Source organism: Rhinatrema bivittatum, chromosome 10, assembly GCF_901001135.1.
Source record: "Rhinatrema bivittatum chromosome 10, aRhiBiv1.1, whole genome shotgun sequence".
NCBI lineage: Eukaryota > Metazoa > Chordata > Amphibia > Gymnophiona > Rhinatrematidae > Rhinatrema > Rhinatrema bivittatum.
Window position 1 is genome coordinate 127,825,314 of NC_042624.1, and position 20,405 is coordinate 127,845,718.

Consider the following 20,405-nt stretch of genomic DNA (forward strand, 5'->3'; position numbering starts at 1 on the left):
GTGAGTTTCTATCCTCTCCTTGTGCTGCCTGAGGGAGAGGAGGACCATGGAGAAGAGATGGCAGGGAGAGGAGAAACATTTGAGGGTAGATGTGACAGAGAGGGAAGAATGTTGGGAAGATGGGGATTCAGTTTCTCTCCCTAGCTTCTGATGTCATGAAAGAATTGCTAATATTTTTTCCAGCCCCACATATATATCTTTGGGGAAAGGGCGACCATTGTTTGCTTCACTATGCAGCAAATGTTGATCTTTGTGTGAGTGTTTCTCTCTCAAGATAGGGAAAAAGATGACTGTTCTCTGTCTGTCTTACTCTGGGGGAAAGTGATAGTTCTGTGTGTGTTTCTTTTGTCCTGGGGGTGGGGGACATGTTCTGCTTCTTATCTCTCTCTTTGGATCATGTTATGTTCTTACTCTGTAGAGTGGGGGAAGTGATAGTTCTGTGTGTGTTTCTTTTGTCCTGGGGGTGGGGGACATGTTCTGCTTCTTATCTCTCTCTTTGGATCATGTTATGCTCTTACTCTGTAGAGTGGAGAAGGATGGCGGGTTTTGTGTCCTTGTTAAATCCTTTTGCTTTCCTTGCAGGTCTCTCAGACAGATTGGATTTCCTTGAAGGGGACAATTACACTCCCCAGGCAAAGAAGGAAGGTGCAGCAGGTCTGCGGGTAAACAAAGGGTATGGGAAGAGCAATTTCAACTCTGTTAATATTCCTCATGGGGAAAAATGGATGCAAATGGAGTTTATCCTTAGGACATAAAGGGTGGCATTCTGAACTTGTTACGTGGGTGGGATCCTGCTTCAGGAGCTTTGTCGACATGTTATTTCCTTTTCTCAGGAAATTACAACTCAGTAATGTATATTTTTCAGGCCCAGTGCCAAGAGGCGCTATAAGGATCAGAAATTTGGCTTCGGTGGGAAAAAGAAAGGTTTGAAGAGGAATACCAAGGAGAGTTACAATGATATATCTGGATTTCGAGCCAGTGTGGCACAGAAGCGGGGCTCCAAAGTACGAAATAAAAATGTGAGTAAGCAGTGTGTGTGCCTGCAGGTGTGCATGGTGAATGATCACTGTGCACGTAATAACTTTCATGTGAGTAAGCAGTGTGTGTGCCTGCAGGTGTGCATGGTGAATGATCACTGTGCACGTAATAACTTTCATGTGAGTAAGCAGTGTGTGTGCCTGCAGGTGTGCATGGTGAATGATCACTGTGCACGTAATAACTTTCATGTGAGTAAGCAGTGTGTGTGCCTGCAGGTGTGCATGGTGAATGATCACTGTGCACGTAATAACTTTCATGTGAGTAAGCAGTGTGTGTGCCTGCAGGTGTGCATGGTGAATGATCACTGTGCACGTAATAACTTTCATGTGAGCAAGCAGTGTGTGTGCCTGCAGGTGTGCATGGTGAATGATCACTGTGCACGTAATAACTTTCATGTGAGCAAGCAGTGTGTGTGCCTGCAGGTGTGCATGGTGAATGATCACTGTGCACGTAATAACTTTCATGTGAGCAAGCAGTGTGTGTGCCTGCAGGTGTGCATGGTGAATGATCACTGTGCACGTAATAACTTTCATGTGAGCAAGCAGTGTGTGTGCCTGCAGGTGTGCATGGTGAATGATCACTGTGCACGTAATAACTTTCATGTGAGCAAGCAGTGTGTGTGCCTGCAGGTGTGCATGGTGAATGATCACTGTGCACGTAATAACTTTCATGTGAGCAAGCAGTGTGTGTGCCTGCAGGTGTGCATGGTGAATGATCACTGTGCACGTAATAACTTTCATGTGAGCAAGCAGTGTGTGTGCCTGCAGGTGTGCATGGTGAATGATCACTGTGCACGTAATAACTTTCATGTGAGTAAGCAGTGTGTGTGCCTGCAGGTGTGCATGGTGAATGATCACTGTGCACGTAATAACTTTCATGTGAGTAAGCAGTGTGTGTGCCTGCAGGTGTGCATGGTGAATGATCACTGTGCACGTAATAACTTTCATGTGAGTAAGCAGTGTGTGTGCCTGCAGGTGTGCATGGTGAATGATCACTGTGCATGTAATAACTTTCATGTGAAAGCGTAGGCTGACTTGCATAAGCACGGGGAGTGAGTGGGTGCACAGGTCATGTAAGTGTAAAGAACAAGAGATAGTGGTGACATACACTACATGAAAAAATGTAGAAATTTATACAGAATTTTCCAAACTAATTAAAGTTTTAAATATAAGAACATAAGAAATTGCCATGCTGGGTCAGACCAAGGGTCCATCAAGCCCAGCATCCTGTTTCCAACAGAGGCCAAACCAGGCCATAAGAACCTGGCAATTACCCAAACACTAAGAAGATCCCATGCTACTGATGCAATTAATAGCAGTGGCTATTCCCTAAGTAAACTTGATTAATAGCCGTTAATGAACTTCTCCTCCAAGAACTTATCCAAACCTTTTTTGAACCCAGCAACACTAACTGCACTAACCACATCCTCTGGCAACAAATTCCAGAGCTTTATTGTGCGTTGAGTGAAAAATAATTTTCTCCGATTAGTCTTAAATGTGCTACTTGCTAACTTCATGGAATGCCCCCTAGTCCTTCTATTATCCAAAAGTGTAAATAACCGAGTCACATCTACTTGTTCAAGACCTCTCATGATCTTAAAGACTTCTATCATATCCCCCCTCAGATTATACTTTAAAACATAGGACTAGAATTAATAATAGAAAACATTTCTTTCTGCATGGAAAAGCAGGATAAACAGCTACACATGTGGGTGATGTCAGTGCATGGCAGCCTGTATGGAGAGTGATCAGCTATTGGCTGGAATTGTCTAAGTAAAGAATTGTGGTTGTTATTAGAATTAAGGGTTGTAAGACTATCTCAAGTGGGAGACCTTGCAGTAGATTTAACCAACAACCTTACAACATAAATTCATTAGCTTTTAGGGAGCAGATACAAAATGCTTTGTATGAGGTAATCAATTAGTTTATTAGCAGTATATGTGAAAACAATAGTACTGCGATATAATTATTTCTTTGTTTAGTTTTGGTTTTTAAAACTCGTATCATCAAATTAGGTACTCGCCATCCTTTTGGCTGTATCTATTGATATATTTATAAACTGTTATGCTGTAAAGTCTCAGTTTGACCTCTTATAATGTATTTTTTTGATTTGTGTTTCATATTCAATTAAAACATCTCTTTGAGCTTCAACTAGAAAGTTCTTTTTTCTATTTCCATAAACTCTCTGGATGTTCCAGATCTCATAGCAGGAGAAACAACAGACACTTATCTTTCAGTGGAGGAGATGCTTCCTCTCATTCTTTTCTAGACTCCTACTCTGTTTCCATATGCCCGATATTGCCAGTGTTTTGACATAAACTGTCTGCTTCAGGGGCTAGAGAGAGCTTGAAAGACAGTTAGCAATATCGATAGTACAGCCAAAAGGATGGTAAGTACCTAATTAATTAACAAAGTACCTTTGTGCGCCCCTTCGTGCAGCCCCGAAGGGGACCACTGAGCCCATGAGCATACGTTCAAATTCCTCCTAAATCTTATTCCCTGTACGTACCAGGATCAGTCCAGGACACCTGGGTTGTGACTCCGCACCAGTAGATGGAGACAGAGCAAAACTTGTGGGCGGAGCCATATATGACCCTGTGCCAGTCACAGCCCCCCTCAGTCTTACTCTGTCTCCAGTAGATGGTGCAGGTGCAGTCACAGCCCCTGCCTGCCCTGAGCCTGATTTTGGTAGTCAGTCAGGTTTGATTGTTTTGGTATTTAGTTTAAATTGGTAGTTTTTGTTACAAGGTTAAGTCCTGTCTGCCCTGCCTCCCAGGGGGGTTGTCAGGTTCTGAGGGGACCATCCCCCCCTGGTAGAGGCCGCGGCATAGCTCACAGCCTGGATAGGGAACTTGTTTAGAGTCCGAGGGCTAGCGTATTTTTTTTTAGAGAGATAGGCAGGATTCCTAGTCTTACTGTTTCTCTCTTGTTGCTGTTTCAATTAAGTTTGTAAAAAAAAAAAAAAAAAAAAGTGTTAGTTTCTTTTTCTCTCAGGGAGAAGAAACGGTCAGAGCTCCCAGAAGGCGCTGTCAGGCCCTGAGAGGGCCATCCCTTCTGGTAGAGCAGATTGCTGGGGCTAGGGGTTGAGGACCCCACTTCAGAGCCCAGCCGGGGTGATACCGGGGAGCCCGGCTCACTCACCCCAAATCGGACCGTTCTAGCACCCGTCGGGGGACAGCTCCGGTGAGTTTAAAAAAAAAAAAAAAAAAAAAGGATACAGCTTTGTTTTTTCTCACTCGCGGCGACGATTCTCCGGCTCTGTTTCTATTTTCTTCCCCTCCCCTCTATCCCTCGCGGCCGGCGTTCTTTTTTTTCGCGGTTCTTTTTTCCTCAGCGTTGGCTAGGCCGGCATGCCTCGTGGCGCGGCCTGCACGGCCTGCGGGTCCGGGTGCGCGCGCCTCTCCCAGGATGGCCTGTGTTCTGCTTGCCTCCTGGGGGGCGAGGGGACGTCGGGGGCGCTTCGGGGGCTCTTGGTGCGGCACACTTCTTTTGCGATCGCGGTGGGAACGCGATCTTCTTTGGATCCCAAGGCAGCTAGGGGGAACGCGGGAACTCCCGCCATTTGCTGCCGGCTCCCGCGGTGTCTGGGCTGTCCGGGGAGGGGGCTAGGGATTCTCTCCCCCTCTCCCCGCAGCATCCCGTTCCCAGGCCAGTTTTCCCCGTGGGGCCCGCGGGGCGGGGGAGGGGCCAGGATACCGATTCGAATTCAGAGGGATCCTGCTCCTTTTTTCGTCAGATTTTATTCCGGCCATGCATAGGGCATTTAGAGCCTGCACGGCCCTTAAGAGGCGTCTCCCTCAGACCGAACCTCAGGAGGCCCCTCCATCGGCACCTAGGAATCGCCCACGGATGGATGACATGCCGGGCCCCCACCCAAGCTCAAGCGGCCACTGCGGGCTGTCCCGCCCTGGGATGATTTGGACACGTCGGAGGACCTGGAAGACCAGGAGGCTCCATCCCCGCCCCCGAGGGGGGCAGAGGGAGATGGTATGCCCGTGCAAGGGAAGGCACGACAGGGTCAGAACTCAGAAGGCGACGACCCGAAGGTGATTCGCCTCTTCCGCCGTGACGAGTTGGGCCCCTTCATTCCAGCCGGGAAGCGGCAGACGTTTTTGGGGGAGTTGGAGATAGCGGAGCCCGTCGAGGAGTCTCGCATCGGCTCCATGGACCCAGTGTAGTTGGGCCTGAGTGGCCCCCCCACAACCTTCCCCTTTCTTTGTTTTCCTCCACGGACCTGCTCTTTAGAGAATGAGATACCCCAGACCTGGGGCTGAAGGTCACGAAGGCTATGGATAAACTTTATCCCTTGCCGGAGGAAGCGCTGGAGGTTCTGAGGGTACCAAAGATGGACGCAGCGGTTTCGGCAGTGCGAAACGGACGACTATCCCTGTCACGGGTACCACGACTCTGAAGAACCTTCAGGATCGGAAGTTGGAAATCCAATTGAAGAAGATTTGAAGTCTCGGCGCTCGGAGCCCGGGCGGCGATCTGCAGTAACTTCACCTTGCGGGCTGGACTCCGTTGGGTCCAGCAGCTGCTAGCTAATGAGGGCTTTTCCGAGGAAGAAGCCAAGCAGACCGGGCGCCTTGAGGCAATAATAACATACTGTGCGGACGCACTACATTATCTCCTCAGAACCTCGGCTCGTTCCATGGCATCCGCTGTCTCGACCAGACGTCTCCTGTGACTGAGGAACTGGTCGGCAGACGGGGCCTCTTAGTCTCGTCTGGGCTCCCCTCGTCTGGGCTCCCTTCCCTTCTAGGCCAGGCTGTGGTTTGGGAAGGAACTGGTTGACATGATACAACTCCTGGGCGAGAATGAGGGTTATAGACTTCCGGAGGACAGGGCACGGTCTACGGGATCCTTCTCTTCTTGCTCCCGATACCGGATCCTTCTCTTCCTGCTCCCGATACCGGAGTAGCCAGAAGCCCCGGACTTCTCGCCCTAGTTCTTCTTCTCCTCTTTTCACTCGGGAGGCGGCAGACAGCAGTCTCAGTCCTTCGTGGCAGGCGATTCGGCAGACCAGCTTCCTCCTCTTCCGTACCCAGTGGTAAGTCGTCTCAATGATGTCCGGCCGGTCCATCCCTCGGTTCTGAAGGTAGGGGGCAGGCTGTCCCTATTTTACGAGGTTTGGACCACAATCACAACAGACCAGTGGGTGTTTTCTGTGATAAAACACGGCTCGGAAAGTGATGGTAGTGGTGGCGGCGCAGCTATGCCGGGAAGGACTTCTGGTCCATCCTTACCTGGACGATTGGTTGATTCGGGCGAAGTCCGAGGGTCAGTGTCGGCTGGCAGTGGCCAGGGTCCTACAGCTTTTGCAGTCTCTAGGCTGGGTAGTCAACTTCAACAAGAGTCAACTAGCACCCACCCAGACTTTGGAATACCTTGGAGCCGTATTCGACACGAAACAGGGCAAGGTGTGCCTATCTCAGGAACGGATATGCAAGCTACAAGCTCCGGTGCGGCTATTATCGGGTCTGTGATTACCTGACGGTTCTCGGTTCTATGGCTTCAACGCTCGCGTTGGTTCCCTGGGCGTTCGCTCATCTGCGGCCATTGCAGTCATCCTTGCTATCCCGCTGGAAACCGGTTTCGGAGGAGTTCCACCTACCGCTTCCGCTCGCGGGCCAGGCGAGATCCAGCCTGCTCTGGTGGCTGGATCCCAGTCATCGGTCCGGTGGAGTGTCCCTTCTAGTGCCCAATTGGACGGTGATGACCACGGATGCCAGTCTCTCTGGTTGGGGAGCAGTTTGCCTAGGCAAGTCGGTTCAAGGACTATGGTCGCCGTCTCAAGCCCAGTGGTCTATCAACCGACTAGAGACCAGAGCGGTCCGTCTGGCACTGCGAGCCTTCCTACCGCTGGTACGGGGAATGGCGGTCCGAGTGTTGTCGGACAACGCAGCCACCGTGGCCTACATCAATCGCCAAGGAGGGACGAGGAGTCCGCTGGTGGCAATAGAAGCGCAGCTCTTGATGGCTTGGTCGGAACAGAACCTCAGCAACATTGCAGCGTCTCACATTGCCGGAACCGACAATGTCCCAGCGGATTTTCTCAGCCGTCATCGCCTGGATCCCGGGGAGTGGAAGCTGGCAGACGAGGCGTTTCTTTCCATCTGCAGAACGTGGGGGGTGCCCCACATGGATCTGATGGCCATGTGGCGCGACGCGAAGGCTCCGCGATTTTACAGTCGGCGTCGAGAAAGGGGAGCAGAGGGCGTCGATGCGTTGGTGCTTCCCTGGCCGACGGATGTCCTGCTGTACGTGTTTTCCCCGTGGCCCATGATCGGCAAAATTCTCCGGCGCATGGAGTTGCACCCGTCCAACGTGCTCATGGTAGCACCGGAGTGGCCGCACCGTCCGTGGTTCGCAGACCTTGTCTAGCTGTCGGTGGCAGTACCCCTCCGTCTCCAGAGGTTCGCGGGGCTCCTCAGACAGGGCCCCGTCTGTTTGGAGGAGGCGGATCACTTCTGTCTCGCGGCATGGCTTTTGAGAGGAATCGGTTAAAGAGAAAAGGTTACTCAGACGCGGTGGTGACCACGCTGCTGAGATCCAGGCGGCAGTCTCCCTCCATAGCGTATGTCCGTGTCTGGGTGGTCTTTGAGGAATGGTGTGTGAACCGCGGGTTGGATCCCACTTCCGCTTCGTTATCCGATATTCTGGCGTTTCTCCAGGCCGGTCTGGCCAAAGGGTTGGCGTGCAGCTCGCTGCGGGTTCAAGTAGCAGCGCTTGGTTGTTTGCAGCGTAAGGTTCAAGGATCCTCCCTGGCGCTTCACCCGGATATTTCCCGTTTTTCTTCGCGGGGTTACATATCTTCGGCCTCCGTTGCATTTTGCCATGTCCGTCCTGGAATCTTAATTGGGTGCTCTCCGCCTTATGCTCGGCACTGTTTGAGCCCTTGAAACGCGCTACTATCAAGGATCTCACGTTTAAAAAAAAAAAAAAAAAAAAAAAAAAAAAAAACTGTTTTCCTGGTGGCGATTGCTTCGGCATGACGTATTTCGGAGTTACAGGCTCTGTCCTGTAGGGAGCCGTTCTTGCGTATTTCCAATTCGGGAGTTTCCTTGCGGACGGTTTCCTCCTTTCTCCCTAAAGTCGTGTCGGCGTTCCATCTAAACCAATCGGTGGAGCTTCCCGCTTTCGCGGTCGGAATTTCAGGAAGCTTGATGTGCGGAGGTCCCTCCTTCGCTACCTAGAGGTCACTAATCCGTTTCGGGTGACAGATCATGGTCTGTTCTCTGGTCCAAGGTAAGGGGAAGCTGCATCCCGCTCTATAATCGCCCGTTGGCTCAAGGAGGCCATTGTTTCGGCATACTTGGTGCGGGGGGAAACCGCTTCCCGTGGGTCTCTGTGCACACTCGATTCGGTCTCAGGCGGCGTCTTGGGCGGAAGCCTCTCAGGTGTCGCCTCACGAGATCTGCAGAGCGGCTACATGCGGAAGCCTCTCAGGTGTCGCCTCAAGAGATCTGCAGAGTGGCTACATGGCAGTCTTTGCATACCTTTATCAGGTATTGCCGGTTGGATGTCCGGGCTACCGATTCCGGGGGTTTTGGAGAGAGGGTACTCCATGCGGGACTCTCTACTTCCCACCCTCGGTAAGTTGGCTCTGGTACATCCCAGGTGTCCTGGACTGATCCTGGTACGTACAGGGAAAGGAAAATTAGTTTCTTACCTGATAATTTTCGTTCCTGTAGTACCAAGGATCAGTCCAGGATCCCACCCGCAGTGCTGCGCTAAAGTAACGGAGAGTCCGCTCATCATTGTTTTAAGTAAGCTGACCGCTTGTTTATTCGCTCTCCCGGTTGGGGAGTCTGGTTCCTGTAGGAGTGTTGGAATTATTTCCGTTTAATTAGCAAGTTTGTCTAGTTAACTATGGTTGCCTTGTGGGATTTCTACTTTGACATTACGTATGACTGAGGGGGGCTGTGACTGGCACAGGGTCATATATGGCTCCGCCCACAAGTTTTGCTCTGTCTCCATCTACTGGTGCGGAGTCACAACCCAGGTGTCCTGGACTGATCCTTGGTACTACAGGAACGAAAATTATCAGGTAAGAAACTAATTTTCCTTTCTCTCCCCTGGCTTCCACTAGAACGAGGTTTGCATCCTCTCACCCTCCCTGGCTACCGGCTCCACACACACCACTCCACGCACACCCCCAGTCATCCCAGCAGCTGGAGAATCAAGGTAGAAAGAATCAACTCCAGGAAGGAAGGGGAGGACACCCTCGGCGAGTTTGACCGTCTTCTAAACCAACTCAACCAGCCAGCATCCACCTTTTACAGCCAACATTCAACCATTAACTATTCAACCAGCCAGCATTCAACCAACCACGCAACCAGCCAGCACTAATCCAATTCTAATCTATATCTCTTCAACTATCCAACCCTCAGCAACGCATTTCAACCAGCCTACATTCACCTTTTTCAGCAACAAATGACCAATCCCCTCCACCAGCAACCTCCGATCACTCCGTATCCTACAGCGACCATCAAGCACTTGTCTCCTCAAACGAACATCTCCACCAGCAATCACTCCAGCACCCAACATCTCCTGTACTCTGCAACCTGTACTCGGCAACCTCACATCACTCATCTCCTCTAGCAGCTATACTCCCCTCTACAATCTGGACTGTCATCCATTTTTTCTTCCAAAAAAGACAACATGCAACAAACCTTCCACATACCAATTATCCCTTGCTCACTCCCCAACAGAACTTACCCACCCATGCTCAAGCTACGCTCAAAGAGATCCCTGATTCCAATCATGATCTCCCCGCTAACCCAACTCCTAGGTTTGTCTTTAATCACCTTAACCCTTCTCAACTTGCAGTCGCTCTCAAAAAAATCCCACATGCTCAACGACCACCTCCTGGACATCCAACCGGACATCTGTGCCATTACCGAAACATGGCTGAAAAATACAGATATTCCCCTAATTAACCAACTACCAATTCAACAATATGACATCTTCTCCATCCCCAGACCTCATAAAAGAGGGGGTGGAATAATGTTAATTTCAAAAAAAGAACTGAGACTAGCCCAGCAAGCCTTCAAATCGACAACTAAACTAGAAATCGGAGTATTCAAATCAACCCAGCTGCAAATCTGCCTTATATATGCCCCACCGGGGTTCCTAGAAACCGACCCCTCTCCTCTCATCGAAATCATAGCCAAACACATCAACACCAACTCACCTGCTATCATTTTAGGAGACTTCAACATTCATGTAGACTCCCCCTCTCCATCATCCAATTGCGAAGCCCTCCTCTCCTCCCTCTAGGCTATGGGCTTCAAACAAATCATAAACAGCCCCACACACAAGGCAGGCCACACGCTTGACCTGATATTCACGAATGAAAACATTTTGCCCACCTCCCCACCTTCCTGCACCCCCATCCCATGGTCAGATCATTCACTGATAGTTACAGAATTATCTATAAAACAAAAACAGACTCCCATTGTTACTAAATCCTCTATCCAGTTCAGGAAACCATGTTCCACGGACACTCTCAGCAACAGTCTTGCCAACGAAAGACCTAACGAACCTGGACCTCTCAGATGCTGATTCCGCTATTAACTCCTGGCAAACTATCACACACTCGGTAGCAAACATAATCTGCCCCATGTCTTCAAAAGTTATCAATCCTGCCCACACGAACAAAAAACCCTGGTTCTCAACTGAATTAAGAAAACTCAAACAAGACCTACAACACAAAGAACAACGCTGGCGGAAGGATCCCTCCCCTACCTCACTGGCTTCTTACAAAACCACAATGAATTTTTATAGGACCTCCATTATCCGCATGAAACGAGACTTCTACGCCAAAAAAATACACAGCTTCCTATATGACCCAAAAACTCTTTTCTCATATGTTGCAGCCCTTACCACCCCTGTTTCCCCTTCCTTCCCAGAAGAAGAAGCCCAAAACAAATCTACAGAGCTGGCAATCTTCTTTGACAACAAAATCAAAAATCTACTCGCCCCTCTGGCAACATCTAACACTTCATCAAATCCCTCGCCTCCACCGAGCCAAATCCCTCACTAACTATCCACAAACAGACGCTAGAATCTCTTGAACCCACATCATCCCTGGAAATCGAATCGATAATCAAGAAAATGAAACCTTCATCACACCCATTGGACCAAATACTGACAAAATCCCTTCTCACCATTCCTAACACCATTGCTAAACCTCTGGCTGACATCATAAATTGCTCCCTCAATCAAGGATCTGTCCCTGACTCGTTAAAAATGGCTTCCCTGAAACCCTTACTAAAAAAACCCAACTTGGACCCAGCCAATCCTGTAAACTTCTGCCCCATTGCAAACTTACCTTTTATAGCCAAACTAATGGAAAGGCTGGTCAACATCCGACTCACAGACTACCTTGACTCTCACAACATTCTCTACCCTTCTCAATTCGGATTCAGGAAACGCCTAAACACAGAATCCCTCCTTCTTTCTTTAACAGACAACATCCTGATGGGCCTTGACAAGGGACAATCCTACCTTCTAGCCCTTCTCGATATTTCAGCGGCGTTCGACACAGTAAACCATACTATCCTCATCAACCGTCTAATGGAAATAGGCATCTCTGGCTCTGCACTGCTATGGTTCAAATCCTTTCTGAACAACAGGCACTACAAAGTTAAAATAAATGACAAAGAATCCCAACCCATTCCTGCTAAACAAGGAGTACCTCAGGGTTCTTCTCTATCCCCTCCCCTATTTAATATCTATCTACTCCCTTTATACCAGTTACTCAATAGCCTCAACCTCACCCATTTTATATATGCGGACGATGTGCAGATCCTAATCCCCATCTCAGACCACATCTCCACTACTCTAAATTTTTGGAACAGCTGCTTACACTCCATCAACCTCCTTCTCTCGAGTCTCAACCTGGTCCTGAATACATCCAAAACAGAACTCATGGTTATCTCCCCCAGCGATAACAACCCCTTCGCCATCAACGCATCTACTCCACTAGCAAGCCAGGTTAGAGACCTAGGAGCCACCCTAGACTCTAGATTAAACTTCAAAAAGTTCATTAACACCACAACTAAAGAATGCTTCTTTAAGCTACAGGTCCTGAAGCAACTAAGACCACTTCTACACTTCCAGGATTTCCGTTCAGTCCTTCAAGCCATATTGTTTTCAAAGATCGACTATTGCAATGCACTACTACTCGGTCTCCCCGCCTCTTCTACTAAACCCCTACAGATGCTGCAGAATGCAGCGGCCAGGATCCTTACAAACACACGTCGTAAGGACCATATCACACCAATCCTAAAAATGCTACACTGGCTACCTATCCAATATAGAATTCTCTTCAAGACTCTCACCATCATCCACAAATCTGTCTTCCAGCAAACCACACTCCAACTAGCCATCCCTCTTGAATTACATACTTCAGCAAGGCCGATCAGATCTGCCTACAAAGGTTCTCTCCAGGCCCCCCCTAACAAATCCTCGGTCCACAACTCCATCCATAAGCGAGCACTTTCGACAGTGGGCCCGCTCCATTGGAATTCGCTTCCTCCAGATATACGCCAGGAACAATCCCATCTCACCTTCAGAAAGAAACTGAAAACCTGGCTGTTCGCACAAGCTTACCGCTGAAGGAACCTCCATCAACTAACATTGACTCTCACCTTCCTACCCTCTACCCTCCCTCCCTCCCTTCACCCCCCCATGCTTACCTCCCCTTGATCACTCCTTCCTCAGGAAATAATATGTTAATAATTGCCTATGATATATCTACAGCTGATCTCAGCTACCTTTATATGACTCGCTACTCTCTTGTTTTAGTTAACTGTTTTTAATACTCTCCAGTTGTATTCGTTTATATATCTTTTCTGTCTTCCAACTCCCTTGTTCTTGCTCCCTGTTTAATGTAACTTTACCTTCTATATAGTTGTTAATTGATTTCCCCCAGTTACACTGTAAACCGGTACGATAAGACCTGGTCTTGAGCATCGGTATATTAAAAAGAACTTAAATAAATAAAAATAAAATAAATAATTAATGATACCAGACATCAGAAATAGCCAATAAGGCTTTAATACCTCAATTTGGTTTTTGTGATTTTATTTGTGGAGGCATCGCATGACGTCACTGGTCACCTTCTGTGCACAGTGCTGGGCTCGGGGATGCTCCTGCTGTGATGCCCCTGAAGTAACCCTGCAGCGAGGAGTGGCAATCCTCCATCGATGCTGGGGTCTATAACAGTCTCCATCGGTCCTGGTGCCAGTCGCCGATCTGGCCCACCCCTCCTGCCTCCCAGTCAGTGTTGGCATCGGCAGCATTCGAGGAAGAGCTATAGCGGAGAGCAGCTGCAGGGCATCGGGCCTGTGGCAGTGACGGTACTGATGCCCACACTTTCTATTCTGGAACTGCTGCTGGAATGGCTTAATCGGTGTTACCAACCCAGCTGGCATCAGTTCCCAGGATGCCATCAATGCCCAGCGGGGCACCGATGCTTCCCCAATCGATAAGGTGCTCGTTGCCGGTTCTGAGAAGGAGGAAACTCCACCGAGGCGACAGGGTTGCTGAGGCCTGTAGTCCTCCCCGTGCAGCTTTGCTGGGGCCGGCACTGGTGCTACCGGTGCCCATGCCTCTAGACGAAGGCTGAGCACCTGGGGGCCTATCCCCTGTGGACTACAGTGAGGGTGAGGCTCAGTATGCCACCTGGGGGGGGATGACACTGCAGATTTCTCTTCAGAGGACTCGGAGGGTCTCCCCTCAATGCCTTCTCCTCCAGAGGAATGAAGGAAGTCTTTACCAGAGGACTTGATCTTTGCAGGTTTTGTGCAGGTGATGGTAGAGGTCATCCCCTTTTAGTTGTTGATGGAGGAGGATGCCAGGTACAAGATGCTAGCAATCCTTTAGTTCATGGAGGCTCCTAAGGAGATTGTGGTGGTCCTGGTGCATGAGATCCTTAAAGAGTTACTGCTAAGGATCTGGCAATACTCCCTCACAGTACCTCCCTTGAACCGGAAGATGGATGGGATTTACCTTGTCCAGAAAGCCACCAAATTCGAACAGCATCAGCTGCTGCACCAATTGGTGGTAGTCTAATCTGCCCTCAAGAGGGCCAGGTCGTCTCAGACTCATGCCTCGGCACCCCCGGGGAAGGATCACAGGGCAATGGATGCTCTTAGGAGGAAAATATTCCAGAGAGCCATGCTCATTGCCCACATCACCTCCTACCAGCTCCACATAAGCTGGTACTCGTGGAACCTCTGGAAAGCAGGTGCAGGAAGTGGCCGAGCAGCTGCCTCGACAGCAGCACGACACCCGCAAGTTTATTTATTTATTTAAAGACTTTTATGTGCCGGTTATAGTAGGGACATCATACCAGTTCACATTTGAACAGCAGGATTGAAAATACATATTAACAGGGAGTTGGAACTGGGAGGGGGATAACACAAGTTGCTGGTGCCTAAGGGCCTGGAGTGCAGAAAAAATGAGGTTCATGCCACTTATGATGTTTTGGAAACGGCATTGAGAGTCTCTGCAGCAGGAATCGGCACCTACAGAATGGAATGGCTGTGGGCCTCGGATCTCCGACCGGAGATGCAGGAAAAACTCACTGACTTGCCGGTACAGGAGAGAATTTCTTCGGAGTTAAGGTGAGGGATGCGGTAGCCCAGGTGCGGGGACCACCATGAGACCCTCCAACAACTGTCTGCCAGCACTTCCAACCCGCCCTCCATTGCAATAAAGATTAATCATTTGCACTACCATGTTTAGTAAGGACTACTTTAATTGTTTCATGCTCTCCTCCTTTTGTTAATTCTTGCAACTGAGCATTGGATGTTTTCTCCGATTCCTTATGTTTCTATGGATAACATCAGATCACTGAGTGATTGATGTGGTTCTTCATGGATACGTCTTGGACTTCATTGCTCCCATTTCCGCTGCCTTTGTTTTCTTCCTGTTCTTTAGTGGCCAAGCAAAAGGTGATTTGTTAAACTCTGACAAAACTCCCTCTCTTCAGTTCCATGGGACAGAGCTCACATGAGGCCTCTTCAGTTCTCTCTTCTGTTTCAGTGGTCCCCTCAGACTCAGGATTACGATGTCCATCTTTCCTTACTAGTATTGGTGAAGAATTAACTTTCTTGCTGGACATCTCCTCAGAATGTTTTGTTGGGAGGTCAGTCTAACAACTCCTTCCTTGGTTCTAGTCACATCAAATACATGTCTATCTGGTTGGAATGTTCATTGCCTGGATCATGTGGTCCAGGGACTCTGGTGTGTGGAGGAGGTGACCTGGTCCATCAAGAGGCTGGAAAGCAGGGCAATAAGACTGGCCTTGCATCATTTCCTCCCTTTACTTAGAAAGAAGTGGTCAGGGTACTATCTGATAATGGAGTGGCACCAGATGTCTAGGAGTGACGGAGGAAATAATGTTCCTCTTTCTTTGGCTAGAAAGCTCAATGTGCACTGCAGTTCTTGTCTGTAGTGCACATTGCAGGATAGGAGGCTGTGCAAGTCTATTATCTGAGCAGGAATCTTCTAGATCTAGGCGAATGAGAGCTCTCAGGTGGGGCTTGCCTTACATGGATTTAATAGCAATGCTCAGGAATGCCAAGGTTTCAGTTCTTTGGCCATTGCAGGGAGCCCAGCACCAAGAACATAGATGTCTTAGTCCAGCTTTGGCCCTTGGGGGAACTTTTGTATTTTCTCCTTGGCCTCTGATACAATTCTCTGCAGAGTTGAATTGAAGAGCAATCATGTTATTCTAGTTTCTCCAGATTGGCTGTGGAGACCATGCTATGCAGATCTGGTGAGATTTCAGATCAATCACCCTCTGTCTGCCAATTGCACGAGTACTGTTGATACAGGGTCCCATCATCATGGAAGATCCATCTCCATTTTTATTTTACAGGTTGGCTCTTGAGAGGGCATGCATGAAGAGGAGGAACTTCTTCTTTTTACTCATTTCCACTCTATTGAAAACTCGTAAAGACTTCAACGTCTTTGGCTTTCATTCAGGTTTGACACATATTTGAGGTGGGAGCACTGAGAGGAGAGGATCACATTGCTGGTGGCTGAAAGGAATCAGTAAGTTTTGCTTGGGAAATGTTTTTTAAAAGTATTGGGGAGAAGTAAACTATTGGGAATATTATTTAGTGTGTGTGTGTTTTTGTGCTTTAATAGTCAGTAAGACAATGAATAAACAAGTTAGACTCTTTGTATTTTTAAATAGTCATTCAATAAGGCAGCTAGAAAGCAGTATGTAGTGTGTTTATTTTTAAAAGTCTGTAAGGCAGCTAGTAAGCAGAACTGAGTGTTTGTATTTAAAAAAACAAACAAACAAAAAAAAGTAGCCAGGAGCAGTGTCTACCTAAGTAAAAAGGTTGAAAAGTTCAGTCCAGTTACTCACCTTTGAAAGGTGTTGAGGTAGTGTGACTTGGTTTGAATAGGTACTAACATTTGTTAATCAAGAGAGCAGTGAGTCACTCTGGCTGACTAACTGAAGTTAGACTGTTTGGAGTTTCAGTATCAGCTTATCCGGATATTTCCTGGTTTCTTCAGGAGATTAGAAGATTATGATCTTTTTATAGGCCTTTGGTACCTCAGTGGATCTTAACCTAGTTCTCAAGGCATTGGTTTTGCCTTCCTTTAAGCTTTTGAAATGAGTGATGCTTAGGGCTCGCTCCACGAAAGTGTGTTTTTTTTGTAGTGTTCTGTTCAGCTCACCAAATTTCAGAGATTCAGGCTTTGTCTTGCAGATACCCCTTCCTGATCACTGCATCAGATTCTGTGTCTTTTTGTCCAATACCTTCCTTCCTATCTAAGGTGTTGTCAGCATTTATTTAAATCAGTTTGTCTCTGCCGGCTTTTTTTGAAGGAAGAGTGTTGTGACAATATCAAGTCTTTGAGGTCCTTGGACATCTATTTGGTTATCATCAGGTACTTAGAGGTATCTAATTCCTTTCATATGATGGACAGACAATTTGTTTTGTTTGGATGGCCACATAAGGGTGAGGTGACTTCTAAATCTATTCTGGCTAGACAAATCAAAGACACAATTATGTTGGCTTATTTGCTCAAGGGCTGGTAGGCCCCAGAGATAATTTGTGCACAATCTTCATGGGCAGAAGTGATCCCAGTGGTACTGGTAGACATCTGTAAAGCCGGGATTTGGTCATATTTACATTCCTTTTTGAAGCATTACAGGTTCGAAGCTTTTGCTAAAGAAGATGCAGCTTATGGAACTGGTGTTCTCAAAGTGGCCCTTACTTCCTCCCTTCCTAAGTAGTTGGGCTTTGGTACTTTCCTCTTGTGAGGACTGGACTGGTGTAGTAGGATAAAATAGAAGGAGAAATTTGTTTGTCTTAATTTTCTTACCTTTTGGGAAGCTGAGCTATTTTGAATCGCAGAAAAGTTGGTTTTCTATCTTGTAGGCTCAGATCTCTTTTCAGACTATTGTTGTCTCCCTCCTATCCTGATGTTTATTATTACCTTTTACTCTTTCGTAGTTCTTGGACAGATTATCAGACGATTTTCTCCTTATACATGTTATGGGTTGGTTATCTCTTATTAAAGGATGCAGTCTGTTTCAGGGCTTTGTCATAAGAATACTGGATTTCCTTTGTGCTGCGCCACCTCTAAGTAGTAGCAGTGATGTCATGGAGGAAAAAGTGTGCTCTGCCTCCATCTGCTGGTAGGGAGACATAACCTACATGTGAAGCCAGCACTGGTATAGCAGGATTCATGGAAATAAAATTAACAGTAAAACATTCTCCATTCTAGGAAAAATAAGTAAATAAAAATAAAATAACATTTAAAAAAAATACAATTTCTAAAAACAATAAGTAAATTCAATAAAATAAAAAAAAAAAAATAAAAACAAAATGACAAAAATCTAACAAGATTAAATGGAAATAAAAAAACCTGATAAACTTGCGAGAATATCCATGCTTTTAAAACATGACAGAATTGAAGCAGCAACACTACTGGAAGAATTCTGTTAGGTCAATGGCAACATCTATCAACTTTCATTTATTTTATTGCCTTCCTTTATTTGGACATTTTATTTTGCTATGTTTTCTTACTCTTTCTGTGGTTTACCATATAATTTGTATTTCTTGGTCTAATACTGTCTTATGTTTTGCATGTTTAAAATATTTTTTGCTTTTGACTTTTCCTTTATTTCTGTTTCTTCATTTCTCCATTTTTCTTTGTTCCTTTGTTATACTTTTTATCTTATTTAAAATGTTTGTAGACCACTTAAATCCAATTATTTGTGCTAAGCGATGAACTACTCAACGTTTGTTTTTTGCTTTAGTTTTTTTAAATATGACATAAAACATTTTTTGTTTCCTTTATCTTTTTCCTATTTTCCATATTTATTTATTTTCTTTATGACTGTCTTAGAAGGTGACCACCCTTTAAACCACAATCAGTGTGAAGTTTTCATGTGCTCATGTCCTCATTGCATGTCTAGCAACCCAACAGTATGCTGTCAACTTGTGACTCTTCGAATGCTACTAGCGTCTCCTTAAGCAGAATTCACAAGGGACACAAGGCATTTCTTACCTTTTTATATGAGTTTTGCATGGTTTGAATGGAAGTTTCTCATTTATTTTTATTTATTTTTCTTACAGAAAAGACCAGGTAAAACAGTAAGGCAGAAAATGAAGAGTCGAGCTCGATAAAGACTGGATGTCAATAATGGGCCGTGTCCTCGTTGGGTGCGACTTGTCCTGGTGGCTCAAACATTCTCATTTGCTTTTTTTCTCCTCTTGGAAGTAATAGTGCCTTCATTTTGGTTCCAGTTTCTAGTATTTTACTGGAGAGACGTGGCCCAGGCTCCAGCTGTCTGCTGACTCTGAGGTACACAGGTTGCAAAAATGTAAACATGTCACTTTTTTTATATTCTAATTTCAATAAAAGATGATCTTGCACGGTTTTGGGGTAAGGGATTTTGGCTGTTCATATTGAAGTCTATAAATAACCATGTTGGGAATTGTTCTGTGTTCAGTGCTCTTGTGGTAGATGGAGAGTTGGAGAATGTTGTGTACACTTCTGTGCAGTTCTTTTCAAAGAAAAAAACAAACAGGTTTTTATTTATTTAAAAGTATTTGTGTATATATTCTACTGTACAAGGTGGGGTACATACAAAAGCGTGCATAACAAAACTATAGTTCCATATCACCTGAAGTGTCAAGTTTCCCAAATTTCACACCCATTTCATATTTAGCATTAACCAAATTTCGGTTCTGGTAAGAGTTAAAAAAAAATTGTAACAGGTGGATTACAGATTTTAGAGTGACATTCGTACAAGCTATCATATCACCTTTTAAGGGCTTTGTGAATAAGCATAGCCAATTTAAGCTTTATTTTCTACTGGACTGGAAGCCAGCGTAATGATCACAGATCTGGAGACTTGTGAACTCTCAAGCTTTTCCCAGACATTGCATGTGCCACTGCATTTTGAACTATTTTCAGGGATTTGAGAGTAATGGCTAATAACCTGATGTATACTGATTTGCAGTTAAGACCTGTTAACACCAGAACCTGCAGTACTGTGTGAAAACCTATAATATGTGCAATTTGAATACAACTTCACCTGTGCATAGATCAAAAGATCAGACTTTAGTGTCACTGCCCAAGTTTTTAACTGGGATCGACACAGGTATTGATCATTCTTCAAACTATACAGAAGATGGAATATCTTCACATGGGCATATATTTAAGACTCTTAGCTCAGTTTTCCATAAAATCAGTGCCAGTTTATTATGAAATAACTAGCATTTCACTGCCTTTAGGCAATTGCTTAGCAAGGGAAGAACATTAGACAAAGTAGAGGTTAGTGAGATGAACAATTGCATGGCAGCAGCCTGTATTTCCTAGCGTGTAGCAGATGGACTCAGGACCAATGGGTATAGTGTACTCCTGTTAGCAGTTGGAGACGGATCAGATTTCAATCTGACGTCAGCCCCTAGTACATATACCCCTGCAGGAAGTGCAGTGCTTCAGTATTTTCTGTCTCCATAGCAGTTAGGGACTATCTGCACGCTCTCAGAGCGTTAGACCAAAATTAAAGAACAAAACCCGAAATTTAAAGAAGAAACCTACCTGAAGACGAGCCCCGCACTCCTGCGGTGATACCCTTGGGTCCCTCCCCCAGTTGAGTTTCCCGAGGCGATTTCCATGGTCCCTCGGAGGTGAGCCTAGGTCCGGTGGCCGATTCGCAGCAGGGACCTAGCCCCCAAATCCTCGGGCGTGGTGTAGAGGCAGCCTCGGTCCGGCGGCCGATTCGCAGCGAGGACTTAGCTCCCGGGCGCGGCTGAGAGGCAGCGGGTGCACCCCCTCGAGCACGGCGGTGAAGGTATTTGCCCTCTCCCCCCG

At 46.8% G+C, this 20,405-nt stretch overlaps 1 protein-coding gene across 3 annotated transcripts in view; it reads left to right on the forward strand.

Moving 5' to 3' along the window:
• The window catches only part of EBNA1BP2 (EBNA1 binding protein 2), a 47,299-nt gene extending 28,337 nt beyond the window's left edge, over positions 1 to 18,962 (forward strand). For all 3 annotated transcript variants that reach the window (XM_029618444.1, XM_029618445.1, XM_029618446.1), the window contains exons 8-10: positions 583 to 673; positions 866 to 1,019; positions 18,659 to 18,962. In XM_029618444.1, the coding sequence (XP_029474304.1) occupies positions 583 to 673; positions 866 to 1,019; positions 18,659 to 18,709 (296 nt within the window). In that variant the 3' untranslated portion in view covers positions 18,710 to 18,962. The remainder of the gene's footprint in view (positions 1 to 582; positions 674 to 865; positions 1,020 to 18,658) is intronic.
• The last annotated feature ends 1,443 nt before the right edge of the window (positions 18,963 to 20,405 follow it).